Source organism: Panulirus ornatus, chromosome 11 (assembly GCF_036320965.1).
Source record: "Panulirus ornatus isolate Po-2019 chromosome 11, ASM3632096v1, whole genome shotgun sequence".
NCBI lineage: Eukaryota > Metazoa > Arthropoda > Malacostraca > Decapoda > Palinuridae > Panulirus > Panulirus ornatus.
Window position 1 is genome coordinate 57,991,227 of NC_092234.1, and position 24,100 is coordinate 58,015,326.

The 24,100-nt window shown below is 42.8% G+C and overlaps 1 protein-coding gene across 2 annotated transcripts in view; it reads left to right on the forward strand.

Moving 5' to 3' along the window:
- The window catches only part of Mtl (Rac family small GTPase Mtl), a 74,726-nt gene that overhangs the window by 23,564 nt on the left and 27,062 nt on the right, over positions 1-24,100 (forward strand). For both annotated transcript variants that reach the window (XM_071667134.1, XM_071667135.1), the window contains exons 2-3: positions 2,762-2,898; positions 19,384-19,498. In XM_071667134.1, coding sequence (XP_071523235.1) covers positions 2,783-2,898; positions 19,384-19,498 — 231 coding nt within the window. In that variant the 5' untranslated portion in view covers positions 2,762-2,782. The remainder of the gene's footprint in view (positions 1-2,761; positions 2,899-19,383; positions 19,499-24,100) is intronic.

Sequence of the window (24,100 nt, forward strand, 5' to 3'; positions counted from 1 at the left end):
GAGAGATGGTCACGGGGGATTATTGGGTTATGTGCTAATTGATAGGTATGTAAAAGAGAGACTTTGGTGTTAATCTGTTGAGAGGGGCAGCTGGAGAGCTGTCTGATCATTGTCTTGTGGAGGTGAAGATGAAGATTTTTAGAGGTTTTCAAAAAAGAAGAGAGAATGTTAGGGAGAAGAGAGTAGTGAGAGTAAGTGAGCTTGGAAAGGAGACTTGTGTGAGGAAGTACCAGGAGAGGTTGAATGTAGAATAGCAAAAGGTGAGAGCAACAGATGTGAGGGGAGTGGGCGAGGAATGGGATGTATTTAGGGAAGCAGTGATGGTTTGGACTTATGGAGAGAATGAGTGAGGAAAGATTGACAGAGAGGAGATATGTGTCACAGGTGGAGGGAGCAAGGAGAAGTGGGAAACCACATTGGACGTGGAAGGATGCAGGATTTTGAGCAATTGGGACCTGAACATACAGGAGAGTGAGAGGTGTGCAAGGAATAGAGTGAATTGGAACTGTGGTATACCGGGGCCGACATGCTGTCATTGGACTGAACCAGGGCATGTGAAACATCTTGGGTATATCATGGGAAGATCTTTGGTGCTACCTTGCTGATGTGGGAAACAGCGATGAAGTATAATGATTAAATAAAATGGTGGGAACATAATAGTAAGATAGCTTACAAACATGAGAAAGTAGGGTGATCAGTGCTTAAAATTAGCCAAATTGTATCTGTGACTCACTGTATACCATCCAACTTGCTTAAGATGTATTCAAATGAGCTGGTAGAACAAAGGTTGATATAAGATAATAAAAAGTTTTCTAGCAAAAGAATAGAATATTTTTGCCCTTGTGTTCTTGCCAGATTGGTCTACCAAACTGATTTATGTCTTGAAAACCAAAGTGATGGAATGAAAAAGGTATTTTTTAAGAAAGAAACATGATACATGTATAGTGATAAATCCATAGGTTAGGGGAGAAAGAATTCTACCTCCATATTCTGTGTGTCATAGGGGATAGGGAGCAAGGGTTAGATACCTTCCCCATCATGTATTTCAGATTCTAACCGATAGACCAGAAAAGGCTAGGCAGGGAGTACTCATCTTCCTTGAAGGCTTGGGCTGGGGTGTCTAAATCTGTTTAGCCATAACTATGATGAGAAAAAAGGAGATGGGTAAAATGTTTTGGAAAAAATCCTGTATTTTTTTACCATTAGTAAAACAAAGCTCAAGGGTAAAGGGAAAGAATGGTTTGGTAATATCTTTGGAGTAGTGGGGTTCATTAGAGGACAAAAGCAAGGAAAGGGATAGCACTTTTGCTGAAGCAGGAGTCGTGGGAGTGCATGAGAGAGTGTAGAGAATCAAGCTCTGATGTGAGTAGAAATGAAAGTGGATGGCAAGAGATGGGTGATTATTAGTTCTTATGCCTGGCCATGAGAGGCAAGTGTTTTGTAAGCAGCTAAGTAAGTGTGTCAGCAGTTTCAGTGAGTCTGGGTATTAGTGATGGGTGATTTCATTGTGAAGATGAGTGATTTGGCATTTGAGGGTATAATTTGTGGAGTATGGAGTATTCAGTAGAGTAAATGGAAATGAACAGCTTCTGGGGTTGTGCTGAGTAATGACTGGTGAATGGGAATACCTGGTTTAAATAGAGGGACATACACAAGTATATGTAAATGGGTAGGAAAGATGGTCAGTGAGCATTACTGGATTTCCTCTTAACTGAAAGGTGTGTAAAAGAGAGACTTTTGGATGTGGATGTACTGAGAGGGCCAGTTGGTGGGATGTCTGATCATTACCTTGTGAAGGCAAGGGTGAAAATGCCGGAAGGCTACTAAGACATAAATGAAGTCTTTAACTGAGCAACCAAGAACAACATGCTTTTTAATGGAGATAAGTTTCACTTCCTCTGGTGTGGAGAAAATAAAGAAATCAAAAACAACACAGAATATGGGACAAACACAGACACTATAATAAACTATTTGAATAATGTGAATGACCTTGGAGTAATAATATCTGGTGACCTAAGCATCAGTAAACTCAACAAAACAATGGTTGCCTCATGCAGAAGGATGGCAGGCAGGATCTTGTGAACCTTTAAAACAAGGAAAGAAAAACTAGTGTTATTATTCAAGGTGCTAATCAAAGTGAAACATAAAGATGCTGCCTTTTTTGCAGGACAGTTAGGTGCCTGCTTTCTAGGAATACAGAGTCCATGCACATTGCATATGGCCAGTTGTAGTGCCATTGTTCCATATAGATTTATTTGTTTCTTGTCTGAGCAGTTTTTTTCTTTATATTTTTGTAGAATAGATATGTTGTTTCTGTGGTCTGAAATGCTGATTTTTAATTTTGAATTACTCATGATTGGACCTAAGATATCTCTCAAGGGGTATTCTCCAAAGCCCTTATTTACCATAAGGCTTGTCCATTGCCCGCCATGGTTTGCTGACCACTGGATTTTCCAGGAATGTAACCCCAACGGTTGACAAGGGACCTAATAGTAGTAGTAGTACTTATCCCTAAGGATAGGGGAGAAATATTGTTACCCATCCATCTGCATTTTGTAGTTGTGTGATAGGTGGAAGCAGGAGGCTGGAAATCCTTCCCTCTTTTATCAGCTCCTTCTAAGACTTGGGATTAATGAAAATGATAATGATAATCTTGGGAAAGGTGGTCATAATTTAAAGAAAAAATTGTAATATATTTCTGCATGAAATAATGAAAACTGTATATATAGGGTTGTATATTTTATTTTTTCCTCTCTGGCAGGTGTGAAAGAGAAAAGGGAAGATGTCATCTGGCCGTCCCATTAAGTGTGTGGTAGTGGGTGATGGGACTGTTGGCAAGACGTGTATGCTCATCTCCTATACCACAGACTCCTTCCCTAAAGAATACGTCCCAACAGTGTAAGCTGTATAGCACAGTTCTGAGTTGTCGTCCTTATAGTTTGTGTTGCATCAGAGATAAAGTCAGGATTGCTGGTTTTAGCTTTTCTCATTAAAACTCAGCTACATGGTAGAAATTTATTTTTTCTTAAAGTCAATATCTTTTCCTTATGTGTGATATAATCCTGTATATCTCTCTTCACGTGTTTGTTCTAGCTCTTGCTTTCTTATTCATGGTCTGACCTCTAAAGAAACACAAACTTTATGTTGGAGTGCCTACTAGCTCAGGTATTGTCCATTATTGTGTTGAATTGGCCCCTGCATTTGTTGCCTGGGCAAGAAAAAATATAGACAGTTGTTTGTTTAAATGGATTCTGCCCGAACAGGGACAGTAGCTTGATTCTATTGAATTTCACTGTTGAAAGGTAGTGGAACTTGAATATGTATTCTACCACAGCCCTAATACTACTTCAGAAAATGTAGTTGTATAGTTTGCTGTGCAACAACGTTGTCACTTGTTTGAAATGGAATGATTTGAAAAGGATCCTTGTTTGGTAATAAGAAGAGTGTGGGGGAAACAACTGAAGAGGATATGCTGTAATGTTTTAGACATGTGGAGAGAATGAGTGAGGAGAGGTTAAGGAGATTATATGTGTCAAAAGTAGAGGGGACAAGGAAAAGGAAGAGACCAAATTGGAGATGGAGTGAAAAAGATTTCGAGCAACTGAGGCCTGAACATTCAGAAGGGTGAAATGCATGCATCGGATGGAGTGAATTGAAACTATGTCATATACAGGGGGCGATGTACTGTGAATGGACTGAACCAGTGCATTTGAAATGGCTGGGGAAACCTTGAAAAAGTCTTTAAGGGCCTGGTTATGTATAGGAGGCTGTGGTTTTGGTGCATTGCACATGACTTTTGAATGGGGTAAACCTTTCCATGGGTTACCTTAGGTGCTTCACATCCCTTGGTTCATTCCATTGAGAGCATGTCGACTGCAGTATACTACATCATTACAGTTTATTCTATCCTTTGCATCTTCTCACCCTTCTGTATGTTCAAAGCCCGGTTGCTCCAAACCTTTTTCACTGCATCCTTATATATAGAGGATGGAGAGAGATGGGTGATTATCAGTGCCTATCCACCTGGTCATGAGATGAAAGAGAGGCAAGTCTTTTGGGAGCAGCTGAGTGAGTGTGTCAGCAGCTTTCATGCATGAGACTAGGTTTTAATGATGGATGATTTAAATGCAAAGGTGAGTAATGTGGCAGTTGAGGGTATAATTAGTGTACTTGGGGTGTTCAGTGTTGTAAGTGGAAATGGTGAAGAGCTTTTGGATTTGTGTGCTGAAAAAAGACTGGTGATTGGAAATGCCTGGTATAAAGAGAAAAATATACATAGGTATACATATGTGAATAGAGGGGATGGTCAAAGGGGATTATTGGATTATGTGTTAATTGATTGGCATGTAAAAGAGAGACTTTTGCATTTTTGTGTGCTGAGAGGGGCAGCTGGAGGGATGTCTGATCACTATCTTGTGGAGGCGAAGGTGAAGATTTGTAGAGATTTTCAAAAAAGAAGAGAGAATGTTGGGGAGAAGAGAGTGGTGAGAGTAAGTGAGCTTGGAAAGGAGGCTTGTGTGAGGAAGTACCAGGAGAGATTGAGTGTAGAATAGCAAGAGATGAGAGCAAATAATGTGAGAGGAGTGGGTGAGGAATGGGATGTGTTTAGGGAAGCAGTGATGGCTTGTACAAAAGATGCATGTGGCATGAGAAAGGTGGGAGATGGGCAGATTAGAAAGGGTAGTGAGTGGTGGGATGAAGTAAAGATGTTAGTGAAAGGGAAAGTAGTGCAAATGACTGGGAGAAGTATAAAATAAAGCAGTAGGAGGTCAAGAGAAAGGTGCAAGGGTTGAAAAAGAGGGCACATGAGAGTTGGGGCGAGAGAGTATCATTAAACTTCTTTTTTTTAATTTTCCAAAAGAAGGAACAGAGGGGGGCCAGGTGAGGATATTCCACAAAGGCCCAGTCCTCTGTTCTTAACGCTACCTCGCTAATGCGGGAAATGGCGGATAGTTTAAAAGAAAAAGAAAAAAAGGTGTTTTGGAAGGAAGTAAATAATGTACTTAAGAGAACAAATGTGAACATCAGTAAAGGGGGCAAGTGGGGAAGTAATAACGAGTAATGATATCATGAGAAGATGAAGTGAGTATTTTGAAGGTTTGTTGAATGTGTTTGATGATAGAGTAGCAGATATAGAGTGTTTTGGTCAGGGTGGTGTGTGAAGGGAGAGGGTTAGGGAGAATGGTTTGGTTAAGAGAGATGAGGTAGTGAAAGCTTTGCAGAAGATGAGATCTGGCATGGCGGTGGGTTTGGATTGTATTGTAGGGGAGTTTATTAGAAAAGGGGATGACTGTGTTGTTGATTGGTAAGGATATTCAATGTATGGATGGTTCATGGTTGATTGCTTGGTAAGGATATTCAGTATATGATAGTTCGTGGTGAAGTGTGTGAGGATTGGCAGAATGCACGCATAATGCCATTGTACAAAGGCAAAGGGGATAAAGGCGAGTGTTCAAACTACAGATGCATAAGTTTGTTAAGTATTCCTGGGAAATTATATGGGTGGGTGTTGATTGAGAGAGTGAAGGCATGTGCAGAGCATCAGATTGGGAAGAGCAGTGTGGTTTCAGAAGTGGTAGAGGATGTGTGAATCAGGTTTTTGCTTTGAAGAATGTATGTGAGAAATACTTAGAAAACAGATGGATTTGTATGTAGCATTTATGGATCTGGAAAAGGCATATGATAGGGTTGATAGAGATGCTTTGTGAAAGGTCTTAAGAGTATATGGTGTGGGAAGTAAGTTGCTCGAAGCAGTGAATAGGTTGTACCAAGGATGTAAGGCATTTGTATGAGTAGGAAGAGAGGAGAGTGATTGGCTACCAGTGAAAGTCGTTTGTGGCAGGGGTGTGTGATGTCCCTGTGGTTGTTTAATTTATTTATGGATGGGGTGGTTAGGGAGGTAGATACAAGAGTTTTGGAGAGAGGGGCAACTATGCAGTTTGTTGTGGATGAGAGGCTATGGAAATGAGTCAGTTGTTATTTGCTGAAGATACAGTGCTGGTGGCTGATTCAAGTGAGAAACTGCAGAAGTTGGTGACTGAGTTTGGAAAAGTGTGTGAAAGGAGAAAATTAAGAGTATTTGTGAATAAGAGAAAGGTTATTAGGTTCAGTTGGGTTGGGGGACAAGTTAATTGGGATGTAAGTTTGAATGGTGAAAAATTGGAGGAAGTGAAGTGTTTTAGGTATCTGGAGTGGACTTGGCAGCAAATGGAACCATGGAAGTGGAAGTGAGTCATAGGGTAGGGGAGGGGGCGAAGGTTCTGGGAGTGATGAAGAATGTGTGGAAGGAGAGAATGTTTGCACTGAGAACAGAAATGGGTATGTTTGAAGGAATAGTAGTTCCAACAATGTTGTATGGTTGTGAGGCATGGGCTGTAGACAGGATTGTATGGCAGAGGGTGGATTTGTTGGAAATGATAAGTTTGAGGACAATATGTTGTGAGAGGTGGTTTGATCAAGTGATTAATGTAAGGGTAAGAGAGATGTGTGGAAATAAGAAATGTGGTTGAGAGAGCAGAAGAAGCTGTGTTGAAATGGTTTGGACATCAGAGAGAATGAGTGAGGAAAGATTGACAAAGAAGGTATATTTGTTAGAAGTGGAGGGAACAATAAGTGGGAGACCATATTGAAGGTAGGAGGATGGAGTGAAAAAGATTTTTTAGTGATCGGAACCTGAACATACAGGAGGGTGAAAGGCATACAAGGAATAGAGTGAACTGGAACGATGTGGTATACTGGGGTTGACATGCTGTCAGTGGACCAAACCAGGGCATGTATGGCGTCTGGGGTAAACTATGGAAAGTTTTGTGGGGCAGGGATGTGGATAGGGAGCTGTGGTTTTGGTGCATTACACATGACAGCTAGAGGCAGTGTGAACAAATTTGGCTTTTTTGTCTGTTTTCCTGGTGCTACCTTGCAGAAGCAGGGGGTAATGATGCTGCTTCCTGTGGGGTGGGGTAGCGACATGAATGGATAAAGGCAAGCAAGTATGAATATGTACGTGTTTATATATGTAATGTCTGTGTATGTGTTTGTATATGTATGTATATGTTGATATGTATGTATTCCTATGAGTTCACAGGGAAATGAAACATGATAAGTTCCCAAATGCACTTTCATGTAATGATCACATCATCAGGGGAGATAAAAGAAAGAAATATAAGTCAGTTGATATACAACAAAGAGACGTAGCCAGGACACCATTTGGTAAACAAGTGACTGTCCAAGATAGACAATGAGTGTATCATATACTTATTGCATGGACCAGAAGGGGAATTGTTTGCAAATTTTATCCATTTGTTAAACAAGTGACTGTCCAAGATAGACAATGAGTGTATCATATACTTATTGTGTGGACCAGAAGGGGAATCGTTTGCAAATTTTATCAACAGTAAAGCTATCCAATTTGTATAGACTTTCACTAATACTAAGCTTATAATTCTTTGTGTATTTTATAATAGAAGATTCAATGATGTTTCTTGTATCTCCCCTGATGATGTGATTATTACACGAAAGTGCACTTGGGAACTTATCATGTTTCATTTCCCTGTGGACTCGTAGGAATATACTTAATTACACGCTAAAATGTGATCCTTTCCAATATGTATGTATATGCGCTTGTATGGTTGTTTATGTGCATATGAGTGGATGGGCCATTCTTTGTCCGTTTCTTGGCGCTACCTCGCTGATGTGGAAAACAGTGATTATTTATAATATAAAGATATGTGTATATGAGTGATGGGCCTTTCTTCGCCATTTTCATAGTGCTACCTCGATGATTCAGGAAACAGCGTTTAAGTGTGAAGAATTACCAGGAGAGATTGAGTGCAGAATGGAAAAAGGTGAGAGCAAATGATGTAAGGGAAGTGGAGGAGGAATGGGAAGCATTTATTGAGGCAGTGATGGCAAAAGATGGCTGTGGCATGTGAAAGGTGGGAGGTGGGCAGATTAGAAAAGGGTTGTGAGTGGTGGGATGAAGAAGTAAGATTATTAGTGAAAGAGAAGAGGGAGGTGTTACGAATTCAAATATAATATATTTGAAAAAGGTCGCCAGTAACATATATTTTTTACATGTAATCTACTAGTCCTCGTCTCCACAAGGACGCTAGATTCGTTACATTTCACAACGGGATAACACGATCAGAAAGTTATGGGATTGAATTAAAGACCAGCATTACATTAAATCTACTTATAATGAAAGAATGCAGGTGTACAAAGATAAACACATAAATCAGGCATTTAACATTATGTAAACACTGAACATGAAATTAACATTGAACATAAGTTAACAATCCAGATAAGATTTCAAGCCAGGAGGTCTCTTTCGTCTATAACAATTTGTTCGATAACATTACACTTAGACATGACGTGACACTAAACAACATCGTTACACTTAGCTACCTAACGTGACATAGTAAACATCTTACAAACTGGGGGCAGCGGTGGCTACAGGGTTCGAGACAGGGAAAGCTCACATTACCTTTGCTGGGCCCGGGTCAGGTGAAGGAATCGAGTCCCAGACGATCGTCTGAGCCTTGTAATTGAGGGACCAGCAGGGAAAGAACAGCTAGCCACGCCTCGGCCCACCTTGTTACCCTATGGTGCCACCCTTGATTGGTCATGGGCATAAGGCCCACAGGATTGGAGGAGGGTGGCTCCAAGTGCCACTCCTACTTGGCTGAAGGACCACTGGTATGTCGGTGATTGGAGAAGGTGTCATCCGTGAACTAGCTGACTGGCTGAGAGGAGGTTAGGTTCATCCCACATCTGCCTAGAGGCCCCACCTTCTCTTGTCCTGACAGCGACAACACTGTATGGGGGCCGTAGGTTGACCCCCAATTTGACCTAGTGCCCTGGATGGAGGTCTGAGTGTTGAGGGGGGCTGGATTGATGGCCCGGCGTGGCCATCTGGTTTCCCTCTCTAAGGTATGAAGAAGGCCGCAGAAATTAATGGTTTTGGTTATGGGAGTGAAATCCGAACCGATAATGGAGCGAAGGCCTTGGCCCTCGCCCTAACATGGAAAGGCGCTTACTCTATACACAGAGATACACACATACCTATTCATATACGAACATGTGGGGCACCCACGTGTTCGTAACACCTCCCTCCTTAAAGGAGAAAATTCCTAGAAGAGGAATTTTCTTACCTTAAGAGCGGGATAAACAGTCAGCTAACACATTATGTGCGCCAGTAATATGGTGAATATCTAAATTATACTCTTGAAGAAACAAGGCCCACCTGATTAATTTCTGACTCCGATCCCATAACTTGTAAACATTTTGAAAGGGATTGATAGTCAGTACACTCTAAAATGATTGTCTGAAGGACACATACAGAAGGTGCTATAATACAAATAGCAAAAACAGAAGTTCCTTCTCCATGGTGGGGTTATCTGTTTGGGCTCAACCTTCTCTCTATCCTCCTGCAGGAGGACCTCACCAGCATCAGCACTGCTGGCATTCACAACTAAACTGGTTGGAGCCTGCAAAATATAACAGTTAAAAAAAGTAGGGTTCCTAACTGATGAGAGAGGCTTTCTAACACTGCTCATTTCAAACATTTCTAACATATATCAACAGATTTATGAAAGGGGGTTGTAACTGCGAGAAAAGTTACTAATACACTCTGTAATACCCAACTATACCCACAAAACGTCTCGATTCTCTCTGAGATCGGGGGGCACTCATTACGGGCTAATACTTGAACCTTTACAGTCGGTGGAAGGAGGGGACTGACAAACCTCTGGCAAAACTCTGGGTACGTCGACAGGAGGGCAAACCTTTCTACCCGTCACTTCCCAGGCAGGTGCTAAAGCGCTTCCGTCTTCCTGGGTCTCCGATGCCTTCACAGCTACGTCGTCAACTTTGTCACACACGGCTCTCCCAAGCACCGCTGGACGTTGGATGATGCAGACTGATACCGTAGGTTCCAAAGGGGGACGTTTTTCCCGTCACTTCCCAGGCAGGTTCTAAAGCGCCTCCGTCTTCCCAGGTCTCTGAGGCCTTCACAGCTACGTCGTCAACTTCGTCACACACGGCTACCACTGGACGTTGGATGATGCAGACTGATACCATCGGTTCCAAAGGGGGGAGGTCACTACTGAGATATGGTTTAAGCACGTTGACGTGGCATAATCTCCGACATCTGCGCCTATCGGGGGTATAGGGACCCTGAAACCCTGAAAACGGACAGCCAAGGGTTGACCTGGCTGCTTGTAGTAGAAGCCACACCTCGTCGCCTGTCTCTACACTTCTAAATCGAGACCGTCTGTCACGCCACCTCGTCCTTCATTCCCGACTCTCTTGAATGGGCTCGAGACAAATCCTCAGTCTCATCCACTGATTCTCGTACAGACTCGAAACTAGCACAGGAGGTATCACACAGCTTTTCCTCACTAATTTCATCCTCAGAAGGCATCCCCAATTCCTCCGTCACAACGGAGTTTACACCAGGAGAGAGGGTATCACACAGCTCCCTCTCGCTGGTCTCACTCTCAAGAAGAGTGTAACAGTGGCCAGAGGAGGTTATTAGCAATGGGCTCACAATGTCAATTATAACTCGGTCAAACAGACCTTCAAATGGGGGGATAGGAATTCGCCTGTCTCTACACTTCTGAATTGAGACCGTCTGAATAGACTTTCCCAACACTGAGCGACATCCCGGTGGACACCAGGCCAATTAAATGACCGGCAAAGCTTGAGTCGTGTGCAAGCTTCAAAAATCTTCCTCCTGTAGAGACGCGGCACTAACACCTGGTGAACTGCCTGCCACTCCTCGTCTTCCCCATTACATGACACTGAACACCACCTCCTCAGGTCTCACCCTTGGGGAGAGTCTTCACTCCCTGCGTTTCAACGGCTATGTCCTCAGGCACACAGCCTACCGTGCCAGCTGTCATGTACCTGGCACCATCATGGTTGTAGACTATCTCTGGTACCTCTTCATCAAGCTGCACTGCCTCCGTAGACTTCACCGGGCCCATAGGCAACACCGGCATTGGGTTCATCTTCCCACCCACTAGGTCACTGCCTAACACAAAGTCCATGTCTAAGACAGGAACTTATCTACAATCCCTACAAGATCATGGCCCGTGAAGAGATCTTCTACCCCCACATCGAGTAGTGGAGCTTCCTTGGGACCCGACAGTCCGTCTAGCAAGACTCGGTCTCCAGACTCTTCTTGCGGCACCAAGCCATCCACCATTAGGGACTGCAGAGCACCAGAATCCCGTAACACGGTCACTTCGTCGTACACCACATCTACTAACATAGCCCTGAGACAGGAACGCATTGTAGTTCCCACAGAACAGATCCTATAATAAGGACAGATTACTCAACAGTCTCGCAACCCCTCACTCTCCTAAGAGCAGAAATAGCCTCACCTACTTTACTAAATTGGCCCTAAAATTAAGAAGAGACTCACAAGCCTACGATTGTATTTAAAAAAAAAAAAAGTAGTCTCAGGATTCCTTCACTCGAGCCCAGCAATCCCTCACCTGGTGCCAACCTTGCCACAATAAAAACAACTCTTTCGGAGTATTTCCCCTGACTTTTATGAGTTACCGGCAAGGTAGCAGATTCAGGTGGGATTACATTATTACCGGACTTTCCTTTGCCATCGAAACCCGTCGAACGTCTCTCCGTACGAATGGAGCGTAGCCACTGTGCATAAATCGTTATTTTTGCAAAAATACTTGACATAAATCTAATCAGGTCTCTTCGCGACCTCATAATCATTACACTGGTCAACACGGCACTGGTCAACGACATGATTAATGAATCAAGGAAAGAGATTCCATTAAGACAAGAAATATCCTGGCAAGGTCGCCAATTTATATGTTACGAATTCAAATATAATATATTTGAATAAGGTCGCCAGTAACATATATTTGTTACATGTAATCTACTAGTCCTCGTCTCCGCAAGGACGCTAGATTCGTTACATTTCACAACGGGATAACACGATCAGAAAGTTATGGGATTGAATTAAAGACCAGCATTACATTAAATCTACTTATAATGAAAGAATGCAGGTGTATAAAGATAAACACACAAATCAGGCATTTAACATTACGTTAACACCGAACATGAAATTAACATTGAACATAAGTTAACAATCCAGGTAAGATTTCAAGCCAGGAGGTCTCTTTCCTCTATAACAAATTGTTCGATAACATTACACTTAGATAGACCTGACGTGACACTAAACAACATCGTTACACGTAGCTACCTAACGTGACACAGTAGTAACATCTTATAAACTGGGGGCAGCGGTGGCTACAGGGTTCGAGACAGGGAAAGCTCCCATTACCTTTGCTGGGCCCGGGTCAGGTGAAGGAATCGAGTCCCAGACGATCGTCTGAGCCTTTTAATTGAGGGACCAGCAGGGCAAGAACAGCTAGCCATGCCTAGACCCACCTTGTTACCCTATGGTGCCACCCTTGATTGGTCATGGGCCTAAGGCCCACTGAGGATTGGAGGAGGGTGGCTCCAAGTGCCACTCCTACTTGGCTGAAGGGCCACTGTTACGTCAGTGATTGGAGAAGGTGTCATCCGTGAACCAGCTGACTGGCTGAGAGGAGGTTAGGTTCGTCCCACATCTGCCTAGAGGCCCCACCTTCTCTTGTCCTGACAGCGACGACACTGTATGGGGGCCGTAGGTTGACCCCCAATTTGACCTAGTGCCCTGGATGGAGGTCCGAGCGTCGAGGGGGGCTGGATTGATGGCCCGCGTGGCCATCTGGTTTCCCTCTCGAAGGTATGAAGAAGGCCTCAGAAATTAATGGTTTTGGTTATGGGAGTGAAATCCGAACTGATAATGGAGCAAAGGCCTTGGCCCTCGCCCTAACATGGAAAGGCACTTACTCTATACACAGAGATACACACATACCTATTCATATACGAACATGTGGGCACCCACGTGTTCGTAACAGAGGCATTTGGACAATTTTTGCAGGGAAATAGTGCAAATGACTGGGAGATGTATAAAAGAAAGAGGCAGGAGGTTAAAAATAGGGCAAATGAGAGTTGGGGTGAGAGAGTATCATTAAATTTTGGGGAGAATTAAAAGATGTTTAGGAGGGAGGTAAATGTAGTGCATAAGACAAGAGAACAAATGGGAACGTCGGTGAAGGGGGCAAATGCGGTTGTGATAACAAGTAGTGGTGAAGTGAGAAGGAGAAGGAGTGAGTATTTTGAAGGTTTGTTGAATGTGTTAGATGATAGAGTGGCAGATATAGGGTGCTTTGGTCGAGGCGGTGTGCAAAGTGAGAGGGTCAGGGAGAATGAGTTGGTAAACAGAGAAGAGGCAGTGAAAACTTTGCAGAAGATGAGAGCCAGCAAGGCGGCGAGTTTTGATGGTATTGCAGTGGAATGTATTTAGAAAGGGGGTGACTGTGTTGTTGACTGGTTGGTGAGAATATTCAGTGTGTATATGGTTCATGGTGAAGTGCCTGAGGATTGGCAGAATGCATGCATAGTGCCATTGTACAAAGGCAAAGGTGAGTGTTCAAATTACAGAGGTATAAGTTTGTTGAGTATTCCTGGGAAATTATATGGGAGGGTATTGATTGAGAGGGTGAAGGCATGTGCAGAGCATCAGATTGGGGAAGAGCAGTGCGGTTTCAGAAGTGGTAGATGTGTGAATCAGGTTTTTGCTTTGAAGAATGCATGTGAGAAATACTTAGAAAAACAGATGGATTTGTATGTGGCATTTATGGATCTGGAGAAGGCATATGATAGAGTTAATAGAGATGCAGTGAAAAGTTCTTATCGAGGATGTATGGCATGTATAAGAGTATGAAGAGAGGAAATTGATTGGTTTCCAGTGGATGTCTGTTTGCGGTAGGGGTGCGTTTTGGTTTCCAGTGGATGTCTGTTTGCGGTAGGGGTGCATGATGTCTCCATGCTTGTTTGATTTGTTTATGGATGGGGTTAGGGAGGTGAATGCAAGAGTTTTGGAGAGAGGGGCAAGTATGCAGTCTGTTTTGAATGAGAGGGCTGTGGAAGTGAGGCAGTTGTTATTTGCTGATGATACAGCACTGGTGGCGGATTCAAGTGAGAAACTGTAGAGGTTGGTGACTGAGTTTGGTAAAGTGTGTGAAAGAAGAAAGTTGAGAGTAAATGTGAATATGAGTAAGGTTATTAGGTTCATTAGGGTTGAGGGACAAGTTAATTGGGAGGTAAATTTGAATGGAGAAAAACTGGAGGAAGTGAAGTGTTTTAGATATCTGGTAGTGGATTTGGCAGCAGATGGAACCATGGAAACGGAAGTGAGTCACATGGTGGGGGAGGGAGCGAAGGTTCTGGGAGTGTTGAGGAATGTGTGGAAGGTGAGAACATTATCTCAAGAGAGCAGAATGGGTATGGTTGAAGGACTAGTGGTTCCAACAATGTTATATATTTTTGTGAGGCATGGGCTATAGATAGGGTTGTGCGGAGGAGGGTGGATGTGTTGGAAATGAGATGTTTGAGGACTATGTGGTGTGAGGTGGTTTGATTGAGTAAGTGATGAAAGGGTAAGAGAGATGTGTGGTAGTAAAAAGAGTGTGGTTGAGAGAGCAGAAGAGGGTGTATTGAAATGGTTTGGTGACATGGAGAGAATGAGTGAGGAAAGATTGACAATGAGGATATGTGTGTCAGATGTGGAGGGAACGAGGAGAAGTGGGAGACCAAATTGGAGGTGGAAGGATGGAGTGAAAAAGATTTTGAGCAATCGGGGCCTGAACATATAGGAGGGTGAAAGGTGACAAGGAATAGAGTGAATTGGAATGATGTGGTATATCGGGGTGGACGTGCTGTCAGTGGATTGAACCAATGCATGTGAAGCGTCTGGGGTAAACCCTGGAAAGGTCTGTGGGGCCTGGAAGTAGAAAGGGAGCTGTGGTTTCGGTGCATTACACATAACAGCTAGAGACTGAATGTGAACGAATGTGTCTTTTTTTCTGTTTCTGGCGCTGCCTCACTGGAGGGGGAGGGGATGCTATTTCATGTGTGGTGGGGTGGCAGTGGGAATGGATGAAGGCAGCAAGTATGAATTTATGCATGCGTATACATGCATATGTCTGTGTATGTATAAGTATGTATACATTGAAATGTATATGTATGTATATGTGCATGTGTGAGCGTTTGTATATATACATGTGTATGTGGATGGGTTGGGCCTTTCCTGGTCTGTTTCCTTGTGCTGCCTCACTAACGCGGGAGACAACGGTTAAGTATGATAAATGTAAATGTGGATATATATATGTGTATACGCATGCATACATGGAGTACCAGGGGAAATCATGAAAAGGTTTATAAGGCCAGGTTGTGGATTCAGGTTTTGGTTTTGGTGCATTACACTTGACAGCAAAGGAATGGTTGTGAGTGAGTGAGGCTGTTCTCTGTCTGTTCTTGACCACCTTGCTAACTTGGGAAAGAGAGAAGTATGAAAAAAAATTTAAACGTTCACATTTCTTCTCTTAGATGAAGAAAGGCTTTGATTAGATAAAGATAATGTCTGAAGACCAGGGAGTCTGGTAATCCAAAGGTACAATTGAGAGAATCCCCTTAAACATCTGGGGCCAAAGATTCTTCGACATCTTGTTTACTAACATCAGATGCAGAATGGGATGCATAGTAGAGAAGTTTAAGATGCACTGGAGAAGTACCTGCAAAGTGTATAAGACCATGCAGGCTGTGGGAGCTATTTGGGCATGCATGCTGTGGCTTCCAACAGCTTGGTTGACTAATGACCCAGTCCAACCACCTGAGCCCAGCCCAGGCTGTAGGGATGAAGACCCCCTAAGACTTCACTGCATATTCACCAGTGATTTGTGAGTCGGAGAGAGAAATGACCAAGCCCTGCAGACTTTTCCATAGTTTCCCCTGGCTCCATCATATTTCCGACCTGGTTTACTCCAATCACAATATGTTAACCCCCGTGTACCACATTGCCCCTTTTCACTTTATCCCATGCACATCTTTCACTTTCTTTTGTATTCAGACCCTGAACACTCATTCCTTCCATCTTCAAATAAACAATCCCTTTGTTGTTAGCTCCATTTCTCTCATATATCTTCTTTGTCAGCCTTTACTCACTCATTCTCTCCATATTTTCAGACCATTTCAGCACACCTCTCTCTTACCCTTTCATTCTTTGATTAAACCACCTGATGCCACACATTGGCCTTAGACGTTTCATTTTCAATACATTGACTATCCTTCACATCATCATATGTAGCCCACACCTCACATCCATACTTTAGAAGGACTGGTATACTTTCAACTTAACCATTATTATCCTCCCAGATAATGACCACTTTCCACATTCCTCAGTGCTCCCAGAATCTTTGCCCCCCCCTCACCTAACCTATGATTCACTTCCAGTTTCATGGTTATGTTCACGCTCCTTGCCACTTTTATGTATTGAACACTTCACTTTTTCCAGTTTTTCTCCATTCAAATTCACCCCAGCTAACTGTTCATCTGCCTTGCTAAACCTAATAACTTTGCTTTTATTGACATTTACTCTCAAGTTTCTCCATTCACACACTCCCAAACTTAGACACCAACTTCTGCAGTGTTTTACTCTAATCTGCCACCAGTGCTGCTTCATCAGTAAACAGCTGACTCACTTCCCAGGCCCCATCTCATCCCCTACAGACTGCGTACTTTCCCCACCCTCACCATCCCATCCAAAAAGAAATGAAATAGCCGTGGTGACATCACTCACCCCTGTGGCAGGCCAGCCTTCACTTAGAACCACTCACTCTCCTCTCTTCCTACTTTTACACATGCCCTTCCACTCTTCATAAAATCTTCTTACTGCATCTAGCAGCTTTCCTCCCACATTGTATATATATTTAAGACCTTCGTTAAGGTATTTCTGTCAACCCTATCATGTGCTTTCTCCAGATCCACAAATGCCACATACGAATCCTTCAGTTTCTGTAAGTATTTTTCTCACAAATTCTTCAAAACAAACTCCTGATCCACACATCCTCTACCACTGTTGAAACCATGTCCCCCTGTCAGATGCTTTGTAAGTTCCTTCACCCTCTCGATCACCACTCTCCCAAACACTTTACCTGGTAAACTCAGCAGATTTATGCCTCTTTAGTTTGAACACTCACTTTTTCCCCCTTGCCTTTATACCACGGCACTATGCAAGTATTCTGCCTGTCTTCAGGCACCTTCCTATGATCCATACATGCATTGAAAATCCTGATTAACTAGTGAACAACACAGTTACCCCCCCTTTCTTAAGAAATTCAACTTAAGTACCATCCACTTCAGCTACCTTGCCACATTTCATCTTATGCAAGACTCACTACCTCTTTTCTCTTCATTAAGCTACTCTCCATGATTCACACTTTGCATACCACCCCCAATGCAGACACCTTACATCTGCTACCAGTCATCAGACACATTCAACAGCCCTTCAAAAGATTCACACCATCTTCTCGATTCATCAGTACCTGATACCTATTCCCCATTTGTCTCTTTCACCATTATTCCCATTCATTCTCTAACAATTCCCCTTTTGTACCTTTCACCATTGTTCCCAGTCACTCTTGTTTTTTTCCCACCATTTACCTCCTTCAAAAATGTCTTATTTTTCCTGAAGTTAACTGATGCTTGCTCCTCTAACTTTTATTTGCCTTTTTTTCAACCTCTAAAACTTCCTCTTGACATCTTACTTCTTTCATGCATACATTTCCAATCATTTGTACTTCTTCCCTGTAAGACCCATATACTTCTCTTTTTACTTTCACTAGCATCTTTACTCTGCCATCTCAGCACTTGCCACCCTTTCTAACCTGGCCTCTTCCCACCTAAGTTATGCATGCCACATGCATCTCTTACATATGCCAGAGCTGTTTCCTTAAGTACCTCCTAGTCCTCACCCATTCCCTTTTGCTTCATGTACTCTTGCCTTTTGTATCCTACACTTAATCTCCTAATATTTCTTCACACACATCTCTTCCAAGCTCAATTTCTTTCACCACTCTCCTCTCACTCATACTGTTTCCTCTTTTCCAAAAACCTCTACAAATCTTCATCCTCTTCTCCTGAAGGTAATGATCAGACATCCCACCAGCTGCCCCTCTCATCACATTCACATCCAGAAGTCTTTTTTCCAAGCCATTTTATTTGTTTGTAATCCAATGGTACTTTCTTACCATCTGTCTTACATTCCTAAACTTCTTTAGAGGAATTGAACCAAGGTATTCTCAATCATCAGCCCTTTTTCAGCACACATCTCCTTACTTTGTTCACCACTTCCTTTGACATTACTGAATACCACAGGTCTCCTAGTTATAAGCTCAACTGCCACATTATCCACCTTTGCATTGAAATCACCCGTTGCTAATAACAGGTTTTTCTCATCAAAACTGCAGACATCTTCACTCAACTACTCCCAATACATTTGCCTTTTGTGATAATCATCTGTCCCTTGCAGTCCACTTCCATTTTTACCCACATCAGTCTGGAGCTTACTTCCCTAAACTCTCTCTCTCTCTCTCTCTCTCTCTCTCTCTCTCTCTCTCTCTCTCTCTCTCTCTCTCTCCCCCCCCCCCCCCAACACATGCTTCAACATTAGTGCTACCCCTGTCCTAGCTCTTACACTCATACCAACCTTTCACTTTACTCCTAAGACATTTCGAAACCATTCTTCCCCATTACTATTGAGCTTTGTTTTATTCAAAGGCAGAACATCCAGCTTCCTTTCCTCAAACATGGTACCTCTCCTTTCTTGTCTTGACTGCAATCACACACATTCAGAAACCCCTGCCTTATGCTTCAAGGGGGAGGAGCTCTCCACTTAGCCCGTCTTCTTTTCCATCTTTTTTTTTAAATTGATATGCAGGTACTGTGTATGTAATATTTTTTTTTTCATACTATTCGCAATTTCCCGCATTTGCGAGGTAGCGTTAAGAACAGAGGACTGGGCCTTAGAGGGAAAATCCTCACCTGGCCCCCTTCTCTGTTCCTTCTTTTGGAAAATTAAATATATATATATATTATTTTTTATTATTATACTTTGTCGCTGTCTCCCGCGTTTGCGAGTTAGCGCAAGGAAACAGACGAAAGAAATGGCCCAACCCTCCCCCCCCATACACATGTATATACATACGTCCACACACGCAAATATACATACCTACACAGCTTTCCATGGTTTACCCCAGACGCTTCACATGCCTTGCTTCAATCCACTGACAGCACGTCAACCCCGGTATACCACATCGCTCCAATTCACTCTATTCCTTGCCCTCCTTTCACCCTCCTGCATGTTCAGGCCCCGATCACACAAAATCTTTTTCACTCCATCTTTCCACCTCCATATATATATATATGTGTGTGTGTGTAACCTTTTAATGTATGTCCCTGTCTTTGCAGCTTTGATAACTACTCTGCTCCAATGGTAGTGGATAGCATTCCTGTCAGTTTGGGACTATGGGATACTGCGGGACAGGAAGACTACGATAGATTACGACCATTGTCATACCCACAGGTGGGCTTGTTTTTTATTTTCTCTCAGAATTTTTTTATTTCATTCTACAGCACAGGAGGACCATCATTGTATTTGTGATTATCTTTTGCCATTTGCTTCCTAGCTGGATTTTAGAATTGAAAAGATTTTCTTGTTCATCACAGTAACTGGCCTCGTGACTGACACCTTTCCTGTGCCTTTCATGAAGTTGTTTCCTACTCATTTGGAGAAATGTGGCATATGTGATAGAAGAAATACTGGATTTACAGTTCATCCATTGTGGTATAGATAATGTTGGTGCCAAATGTTTTTTCATTTTTTTTTTGTTATACGTCAAAGATATATCGTCAGAGGCATGGATGGACAACTTTTACTTTGTATATTTGGTTTATTAGCATATGGATGCAAGGGGTACAAAAGTTGAATTATAGAGTTATAAGTTTGTTGAGACTTGACCCTCAACCCTACTGTACCTAATAACCTTGCTCTTATTCACATTTACTCTTAACTTTCTTCTTTCACACACTTTACCAAACTCAGTCACCAGCTTCTGCAGTTTCTCACATGAATCAGCCACCAGCGCTGTATCATCAGCGAACAACAACTGACTCACTTCCCAAGCTCTCTCATCCCCAACAGACTTCATACTTGCCTGTCTTTCCAAAACTCTTGCATTCACCTCCCTAACAACCCAATCCATAAACATATTAAACAACCATGGAGACATCACACACCCCTGCCGCAAACCTACATTCGCTGAGAACCAATCACTTTCCTCTCTTCCTACACGTACACATGCCTTACATCCTCGATAAAAACTTTTCACTGCTTCTAACAACTTGCCTCCCACACCATATATTCTTAATACCTTCCACAGAGCATCTCTATCAACTCTATCATATGCCTTCTCCAGATCCATAAATGCTACATACAAATCCATTTGCTTTTCTAAGTACTTCTCACATACATTCTTCAAAGCAAATACCTGATCCACACATCCTCTACCACTTCTGAAACCACACTGCTCTTCCCCAATCTGATGCTCTGTACATGTCCTCACCCTCTCAATCAATACCCTTCCATATAATTTACCAGGAATACTCAACAAACTTATACCTCTGTAATTTGAGCACTCACTCTTATCCCCTTTGCCTTTGTACAATGGCACTATGCACGCATTCCGCCAATCCTCAGGCACCTCACCATGAGTCATACATACATTAAGGTAAGTTTGAATGGAGAAAAACTGGAGGAAGTAAAGTGTTTTAGATATCTGGGAGTGGATCTGGCAGCGGGTGGAACCTTGGAAGCGGAAGTGGATCATAGGGTGGGGGAGGGGGCGAAAATCCTGGGAGCCTTGAAGAATGTGTGGAAGTCGAAAACATTATCTCGGAAAGCAAAAATGGGTATGTTTGAAGGAATAGTGGTTCCAACAATGTTGTATGGTTGCGAGGCGTGGGCTATGGATAGAGTTGTGCGCAGGAGGATGGATGTGCTGAAAATGAGATGTTTGAGGACAATGTGTGGTGTGAGGTGGTTTGATCGAGTAAGTAACGTAAGGGTAAGAGAGATGTGTGGAAATAAAAAGAGCGTGGTTGAGAGAGCAGAAGAGGGTGTTTTGAAATGGTTTGGGCACATGGAGAGAATGAGTGAGGAAAGATTGACCAAGAGGATATATGTGTCGGAGGTGGAGGGAACGAGGAGAAGTGGGAGACCAAATTGGAGGTGGAAAGATGGAGTGAAAAAGATTTTGTGTGATCGGGGCCTGAACATGCTGGAGGGTGAAAGGAGGGCAAGGAATAGAGTGAATTGGATCGATGTGGTATACCGGGGTTGACGTGCTGTCAGTGGATTGAATCAGGGCATGTGAAGCGTCTGGGGTAAACCATGGAAAGCTGTGTAGGTATGTATATTTGCGTGTGTGGACGTTTGTATATACATGTGTATGGGGGTGGGTTGGGCCATTTCTTTCGTCTGTTTCCTTGCGCTACCTTGCAAACGCAGGAGACCGGAAAAAAAAAGAAAAAAAAAAAAGTTTGTTGAGTGTACCTAATAAGTTGTATGGGAGAGTGGTGATTGAGAGGGTGTGGCATGAACAAACATTAGACTGGGGAGGAACAATATAGTTTCAGGAGTGGTAAAGGATGTGTGGATCAGTTGTATGCCGTGAAGAACATGTGTGGGAAATTCTTAAACAGAAGGATCTGCATGTGGTACTTATGGATCTAGAGAAAGTATGCTATACAGATGCTTGTGGAACCTGTCATGAATGTACGGTTGGAAGGAGAGTTATTAGAAGCAATGAGGAATTTTTAGCACGTATGCATCTAGGTAGACAGGAGAGTGAGTGGTTCTTATTGAGGGAGGATGTGCAGCAGGAGTGTGTGATGTCACCTTGACTGTTTAATTTGTTTATGTATGGGATGGTGAGGAAGGTAAGTGTAAAGGTTTTGGAGAGAGGCAGGATTAGAGTCTGTAAGGGTGTAGGGGGGGGAGTGCTGGTAAGTGAGTCATTGTTTGCTGAGGACAGAGCATTGGTGGCAGATTTAAGTGAGACACTACAAGAACTGGTGCCTGAGTTTGGAAAGTGGGTGAGAATGGGATGTATTTAGGGAAGCAGGCAGTGATGGCATGTACAAAAGATGAAGATGCATGTGGCATGAGAAAGGTGGGAAGTGGGCTGATTAGAAAGGGTCGTGAGTGGTGGGATGAAGTAAAGTTGTTAGTGAAAGAAGAAAAGAGAGGCATTTAGACGATATGTACAAGGAAGGTGTGCAAGTGACTTGGAAGCTGTATAAGATAAGGTGGCAGGAAGTCAAGAGGAAGATGCAAGAATTGAAAAAGAGTGCAAGTGAGAGTTGGGGTGAGAGAGTATCATTGATTGAAAAAGAGGGCAAATGAGAGTTGGGGTGAGAGAGTATCATTGAACTTTAGGGAGAATAAAAAGATGTTTTGGAAGAAGGTAAATAACGTGTGTAAGACAAGAGAACAAATGGGAACACCGGTGAAGGCTGCACGGGTGTAAGTGATAACAGGTAGATGAAGTTAGGAAATGGAATGAGTATTTTGAAGGTTTGTTGAATGTTTGATGATAGAGTGGCAGGTGAATGGTGAATTGGTTGGGGTGGTGTGTGAAGTGAGAAGGTCAGGGAGAATGGTTTGGTTGAGAGAGAAGAGGTAATGAAAGCTTTGCGAAAGATGAAATCTGGCAAAGCAGCGGGTTTGGATGGTATTGCAGTGGAATTTATTAATAAAAGGGGTGACTGTGATGTTGATTGATTGGTAAGGATATTCAATGTATGTATGGATCATGGTGAAGTGCTTGAGGACTTGCGGAATGCATAGTGTCATTGTACAAAGACAAGGGGGGATAAAGGTGATTGTTCAAACTACCGAGGCATAAGTTTGTTGAGTATTCCCCGGGAAATTGTATGGAAGGGTAATGATTGAGAGGCTGAAAGCATATACAGACATCAGATTGGGGAGGAGCATTGTGGTTTCAGAAGTGGTAGAGGATGTGTGGATCAGGTCTTTGCTTTGAAGAATGTGTTTGAGAAATGCATAGAAAAACAGATGATTTATATATAGCATTTATGGATCTGGAGAAGACATATGATAGAGTTGATAGAGATGCTTTGTGGTAGGTCTTAAGAGTATATGGTGTGGGAGGCAAGGTGCTAGAAGCAGAGAAGTTTTTACTAAGGATGTAAGGCATGTGTATAAGTAGGAACAGAGGAGAGTGATTGGTTCCCAGTGAAGGTTGGTTTGTGGCAGGGGTGTATCATGTCCCCATGGTTGTTTAATTTGTTTATGAATGGAGTGGTTAGGGAGGTAAATGCAAGGGTTTTGGAGAGAGGGGTAAGTATGCAGTCGTTTGGGGATGAGAGATCTTGGGAAGTGAGTCAGTTGTTGTTCACCGATGATACAGCTGTGGTGGCTGATTTGAGCGAGATACTACAGAAATTGGTGACTGAGCTTGGAAAAGTCTGTGAAAGGAGAAAGTTGAGAGTAAATGTGAATAAGAGCAAAGTTATTCAGTTCAGTAGGATTGAGTGACAAGTTGATTTGGTTGTAAGTCTGAATGGAGAAAAATTGGAGGAAGTAAAGTGCTTTAGGTGTCTGAGATTGGATTTAGCAGCAATTGTAACCATGGAAGTGGAAATAAGTCATAGGGTGGGGAAGGGGGTGAAGGCTCTGGGAGCGATGAAGAATGTGTTGAAGGAGAGAACATTATCTCACAGAGTGAAAATGGGTACGTTTGAAGGACTGCTCCCCTAAATACATCCCATTCCTCCTCCACTCCCCTTTTTCCATTATGCACTCAGTCTCTCCTGGTACTTCCTCACACAAGTTTCCTCTCCAAGCTCACTTGCTCTCACCACTCTCTTCACCCTAAATTTGCAGATGACACAAAGATAGGCAGTACTATATCATCTCAAGAAGATAGGCTAAGATTATAAGAGGATCAAGATGAAATTGCTGAATGGTCTGCTAAATGGCAAATACCATTTAACATCACTAAATGTCACCTTTTACAAGTAGGAGACCTAAACAAAAGTTTGATTATGAACCTTTGGGCCACAAGATAAAGGTCACTCCTAGTATGAGAGATCTAGGGGTCAC